Consider the following 6,615-nt stretch of genomic DNA (forward strand, 5'->3'; position numbering starts at 1 on the left):
CCCCTCCCCTCCCCTCCAGCGGCCCCCACCACCACTTCCTCCTCAGTTTACAAGTATACAACTCCGTGGGTGTTTTCAAAAGCGGCTTCTGCGAACAGTCCCCTATGAAGGGAAAGCGTAACGTGAATGTGTGAGATGCAAAAAAGAGACGAAGAAAAGAAGAAGAAAAAMCAGCTTCAAAGAGTCATGAGAGCGTTTGTTTTGCACAGGTCAGCACTTATCAAGTCGAAACTGATTTTGTGACATTATAACAAATGGAAAAGCCTAGAGCAGCATGTGTAGATGATGACAATCAGTGGCTCCTTTCAACTATGAATTTAACCTCCAGATTTTACTGATGCAATGACATCACTTCAGTGGTCAGTGCTGCAGTTTAGCTGCAGGTTCCAGCCCAGGTTGTGTCAAACAGGACATGTGGTGTAAAAAAAGAGCCAAATCTCCTAAGCTGAAAGAAAACCAGTTGCTGTAAGGTCACATCACAATGTGTTTAACCAGTTTATGACCTTTTTTTAGTTCATGTCAGCATGGTCGTAAAAAGCAGGTACATAAAGTCTGTCGTGTGGTTGTAGAGCGTGGGTGATTGTTTCTTTTTTTTTTCTTTTTTTGTTGATAATGAGACCACCATTACTTCAGCACAGCCCCGCCTGATACCACAGGAAACAAATTCATTTGACTCACAAAGCATAAGAAGTGAGACTTCAGAAAACCAAACTGAGTTTTCAGGTGATTACAAGTTTATTTCAGTGCAGTTTTGCATAAATACAGCAAAATTATTTTAAAAAATTACAATACAGTTTTATCTGGAAAGAATAAATAATGTTTAACTGGTCAAAGTATAAAAAAAAACAAAATCCCAGTCTTTGTCTTTTTAAAATTTCTGCATAAATTGATTTGAAATAATACAAAGATCATCAAAAACAGCTAAATCTGTCACTTTGTTCATTTTGATTTGATGTTGATTTTAAAAAGTTTTYACTCGCATACAGAAAGCCACCACAAAGTTCAAAGTGCAGAGAGCATTTCACACATGTCACTTTGATGTTTTACACATTTAACAACAAAAAAAAAATCCCTGAGCAAAGTTCTGATKTGTCTAAGAGGAGAGGACAAGTTCAGACATGCATTGTCAACAAATTGCTTAGAAAAACTAAGACCAGACATACATATTATTAATTCTTATGTTATTGTCTCAAGATGTTGAGTTAATTATTGTGCAAAAAGAAGGGACTCATGATTCCATGTCGTTGCCGTGACACATAATCTGAAACAGCCGTGTCTTGTCGTTGGCTGTTATCTATTGTGGCTTCCTCAGGTCGGATTAGTAGTCTGGATTTCTGATGAAGAAGAAGTACCTCTATCGTTTACTATAAGTGTCTTTTTGAAGTAATATCTGCTTCTCATAAAAAGCTTTTCTAAGTCTAAATAACTAACCTTACCCATCCTCACGAGAAAACATTCCAGCTAAAGTTTTAAGGTTTTCTCAAAATCACGTCTCAATCACATCCTCTCACTTCCCTTTTACACTAATAGGAAAATATCAATGTGATATTTATATCATATATGCACCRAAGACGTTCTCAACCGATTTGTGCCGTGCGATTCTTGCTGTGTTGCTCGTATGTACGTAAACGGCATCATTTTTGTACAAGTGAAACACTCCCCCCAGAAAACTGTTGGATTGGATTCTACCAGACCTTGGAGAAATGTTCCTGGACTGCAAGAGGAGAATGGATCCTCCAGTGTACCTTTCAGTCTTTACGTTTATTTCATGAGTAAAGCTTTCACTGCTTAAGAAAAAGAAAACCTTGGAATAGACATAGTAGTAGCCCTCTTCCTGGATGATAAGTGTCCCGTTTTCGTACTTCATCTTGTGAAGGATTGGATCTGCGACCATGCTCCATCTCATGACATGTTTGTGATGCTCCACATCTGCGCCGTCTGCAAAGCAAACAACGTTTTACGTCTTGAATTTGTATTAAAATCACCATTACCTTGACAGAAACAAGAGTTCTGGTTTTACCTGTTAAATGTGCGACTGGTTTGGATGGAGGAAGATCTTCACCAGGAGGTCTTGTGGGAGAAGTTTCATCTGTTTGAAGATGAAACTTTATAGTTTTTCATCCTGAAACTGAAACTATATACTAGAAAAAAAAAACGTGCCAGAGACATACCTGCAAGGAGTTTTGAGATTGTTGCTGAGGAGATCTACAATGGTGGAAAGAAGGAAAAAAATGTAAGCAGTTAGGCTTTGACCTGTGTACGTGCATGTTGGAAAACTAAAACACCATTCCATGACYACTGGTGTGAATGCAACCAAGCTGTGGAAAAAGATGAAAAAGGCAACAATGGCATTAAGTGCAAGACCCTTTTTCTGCAAGGCGTTGCTTAAAAGTAGAACAGTGGTCTTTCTGAAAATAAACAAATGGTTGATCAAGACGGTGATAAAGACAGCAGATCATTTCCTTGTCTGCACCATCCCTTGTTTGTGCAGCGTCTATACCATCGGTTTCTCAGAAAAACATTTCGATCTCTTCCGATGTCAAAACCCCCGAGACCACTGCCCTCACACGCAAACAGACCATGAGTAACTGAGTCAGAACAGTGATCGGCAACTTTTCACAACTGTAGAGCATCACGTTTGTCAGCCATTGCTCCCAAAGATGTCACTGGAAGTTTTTGTAAACGAGTCCGATTTAATGTACTTCTCCATTTCTGGTCTACTCACTTCCCCATTAAAGTGAAATAATTCAAACTCAGCAGTTTCAGGACAAAATTTTTCACGTGTAAGGAAAAAATAAACTTGGTTTTGCGTCACAATATAGATTCTTCTTTCAAAACTCTTTCYCTCCCTAAACAATTATGGAAATAAGAGACAATTCCCAAGTCTGTGCATCATATTTAACAACAGTTTACCATTCAGCATTCCTTATAGGAATGATAGTCTTCCATAAGCGTTCATTTTAGAGTTTTAGACTAAGATTGTGCAGTTGAGAAACGAMAGAGTTGTAGTTGTTTTGGTCAAASCTTACAACGTGAGCAATCTTGTGTAATATTACAAATGTCACAAAATGTCTGAGTGTGCATTTTGAATGACTCTCGGCTGCACCCGATTTAAATTTTAGAGGGATTTAAGTAAAACTTATGGAGTTCTATTACTTTTGTGCTGGCTAATGTTGATTTGTAGTGGGTTTATTTTTAAGTTGGTTGACCCCAAGGATTATTTTCTTAAAGTTTCCTTCAAATCCATCCAGTGTTTTGTGATAAATTTTGTTGTCAGACAAACAGGGCTGATGTCTACAGTTGCAGTGGTGGGCAGCACTAATCTAAAAATTAGTTCCACTAGCCCTGAAGCACTAACTCAAATATTTAGGTCCCCTAATTCTAAAGCACTAACGCACTGAAAATTATAGCAAAAGCTAATTCTAAAGCACTAAAATAACCCAGTCAACCCATGAACATTCTTCAACAGACAACATGAGTCACATGTTGTCATGTTGCTCTCTTCTTTTCATTGGCACAGCCATATTTGAGTTCATATAATGTCACCTGGTGGATAAGTGACACACATATGAACAAAACGTGTGACAGCTTTCACCCTCAGCTGTAAACATTAACGTTGATCAATAACATTTATAGACCTCAGTTAGTGCTTCTAAATTTGGCCTATAAATTTGGCAAGTGCTAATCCACTAATAAATTTTAAATATAGCAAAAGCCCTAAAGCACTAAAGCAAGGATCTTGTGCAGTGAGTAGATGTATGTGTTGTGACTGACACGCTACCACATCACAGTTTACAACAATATCTGTGAAACTGACCAACTTCTAACCATTTTTCATTTTGTTGATGGTGGCAGCCATTTTGAATCAACTTGAATGATTATTTTCCACAAGTCAAGATATTATAACATATGTACAGACACGGGCAAAGATATAATTGTTCAGCTTTGTGATGAAATCTGTAAACAATGTAAGCRCCTTCATTTCTAACTCATTTTTAAAACTTAACGAACACAAAAAAATACAAAAAGTGTAAAAAGTTTGCCGCGAACTATGAGGTCCTGTTTGTAAAGTTACCCAGTCAAAAATTACCACCAATATTTTTGTTTTATTTAGCCTTTTATAAGAAAAAGAACAGAATTATATTTTCATTTTTTAAGTTAAATATTTAGCTTGTTAACTGAATATTTAATTTGTAAGTTAAATATTTAGTTTATAAACTATGACATTTATAAATGTATGAATCATATGGTAAAAAACTGACTTTGAAAAATAAATCTGTTCTTTTAAAAGGCTAAATAAAACAAAAATATTGGTGGTAATTTTTGACCGGGTAACTTGCACCCCATAGCGAACTCCCCATTTTCCAAAGTTGACTTTCTTGATCTTTGCATTTCATATTTAAGTGTTACTCAAATTATTCTGAAGAACGGTGACAATGTCTGACAAACAGAGGAAATAAAACTGTCGTAATGTAAAAATAAAASCTGAAACTGAGAATAGGTAGTAAAGCTGATTAAGATCAAGTCATGAAAGTCAACTGTAGTGGGGTTAAAAAGTAAACAAATATATTTTTAATAAAATAAAAAGGTTAAAATAGAACCATAAAAGATGTTCTAAGGTTTTTAGACTTACTTGTTCAGTTTGGTAGAGTCGATAAATGAAGCAGGCTTCGATGATCATGCCACACAGCGCCAGGGCCACCAGCAGGAACAAGAGGGTCTGAGCAGCGCTCAGGCTACGTTGGCCCCCTTTCTTCAGCCTCGGCGGCACCGCAGGTCGTATCATATGAGTGTCCACTACAAACGCAGAGCAGTGACCCCGCTCTGCCATTCCCTCTGAGATTTTTTTATTTGTTTTTTTTTTTTAGTTTTTGGGAAGAAACAAAGTATTTCAGTGTGAAACGATCCTCCAGAGGCCAAGACTGTCACTTCGAAGGGAAAGCTGAGAACAAGAGGCTTGGAGCTGCAGAGACGTGTAGAAACACGTTGCAGAAAATGGGTGGGCTCACTTCTGGTTGGTTCAAGTCGAGATGTTTTATGAGTAGTCAGAAAAAGACAAAAGAATCTGCAGATGCATCAGCCAGCACCTGTGAACAGAGCTACTGTTGCTGTCCTCATCAAAGTGAAACCAGTGATGGTAATTTAGCTTCGTGCAACAAAGTCTACGACCACAGTGAACGAGTGGAAGACCAGAGAGTTTGCATTTTACCCCGCTTCACACCCTCCTACTGAACAGAAAGAGCAATTTTGAAATACCTCCGATCACACTTCCTCTCATGGTGCACTCTCTGTGCTTTCTCTTAAGGGTTATAAGCAACAACATCACTTAAAATCAAGTTGCAAATTTTAATTCTATCCACTTAATACAGCGTTAGGTGAAATAGTTTCCTCTCTGCTTTATCAGAGGTGACCAAGAAAACTTTGAATTCACCCCCACAAATCTAGGATGTAAGAATGGAGTTCGATTCATGGGGTTAGAAAGATACTAACCATTCAAACACAGCTGAAACAGTACCTAAAGATAAAAATGGTGAACTCAACCAACGCGACAAATTCACTACTTCATTATCTTTTTATATCAGTTTACTACAGACCAAATGTTCCAAACTCGGTTCGTTAGAAACATCTTGGTGGTTTGGGTCCTTCATTAGGTGGAGCCTCTAATTCTCAACAAAATATAAGTCCAGCAAATATTTATTTACTTTGTTCTGTAAAGATGATGTAGCTCCATGTCATCAAACGTTTTGGCTCTTAGGTTGCAAATTTCCCTTTAGGTTTCCCAGTTTCAAAAATTAAGGAGAAAAAAAAAGAAAGTAGAACCATCTTCTCTAAAAAAAACTCCTGGGATTAAAGTTAAAGTTATCAGTTTAAAAATCTCAAAGGAATTTGAAAACCTGCAAAAACCTGTATTTTAAAATAAAAAGAGGGAAAACAATATTTTGAATACATAGAACAGGTTGGGACCATAACCAGGTTGTGAAAATGTCAATTTATTGTTTTGTTTATAAAAATCACTTATAAACAAGTTCATTTGAATAATTAAAACTCTGTGCAGCTCAGTTCTTATTTTCCTTCCATTTTAAAATAAAAGTTTGTAACCATTCTCTTTATTCCATCCATCCATACCCGCTTATTCCTTCAGGGTCATGGGGGTCACTGGTGCCCATATTCAGCAGTCACAGTGTGAGGGGTGGGGTAAATCCTGGACAGGTTGCAAGTCCATCACAGGGCCACACAGAGACAAACATTCATTCTCACCTAGGGACAATTCAGAGTTATCAGTTAACATAACAGTCATGTTTTTGGTCTGTGGGAGGAAGCCGGCAAAGAGAACTCACGCATGCATGGAACATGCAAACTGAGGTCCCTGGGCCAGGATTTGAACTGGCAACTTTCTTGCTGAAAGGCATCAGCTCTACCAACTGAGCCACCCTTCTCTCCTTCTCTTTATTCTCTTTATTCTTTTATCATTTAGATAAAAGAAATAAAGGTTAAACACATTTTGGGGAGAGGTCGGGATTGGCAGGGGCTCAGCTTGGAAAAGGGGTGCTTTTAGGAAAATACGTTGGGAAGCACTGAAATAGAATAAATAAATGCAGATCACAGTAATAAACA

At 37.6% G+C, this 6,615-nt stretch overlaps 1 protein-coding gene across 1 annotated transcript; it reads right to left on the minus strand.

The window, feature by feature from the left end:
- Positions 1-716: 716 nt before the first annotated feature.
- On the minus strand, positions 717-5,120 carry LOC106529575 (TNF superfamily member 14). Its single transcript, XM_014025045.1, has 4 exons — positions 4,634-5,120; positions 2,172-2,205; positions 2,021-2,089; positions 717-1,938 (listed from the first exon to the last, which is right to left on the minus strand). The coding sequence occupies exons 1-4, from the start codon at positions 4,829-4,831 to the stop codon at positions 1,550-1,552; spliced, it is 690 nt and encodes a 229-aa protein (XP_013880499.1). The 5' UTR covers positions 4,832-5,120; the 3' UTR covers positions 717-1,549.
- Positions 5,121-6,615: the final 1,495 nt, after the last annotated feature.

This window comes from Austrofundulus limnaeus, unplaced genomic scaffold, assembly GCF_001266775.1.
Source record: "Austrofundulus limnaeus strain Quisiro unplaced genomic scaffold, Austrofundulus_limnaeus-1.0 Scaffold4, whole genome shotgun sequence".
NCBI lineage: Eukaryota > Metazoa > Chordata > Actinopteri > Cyprinodontiformes > Rivulidae > Austrofundulus > Austrofundulus limnaeus.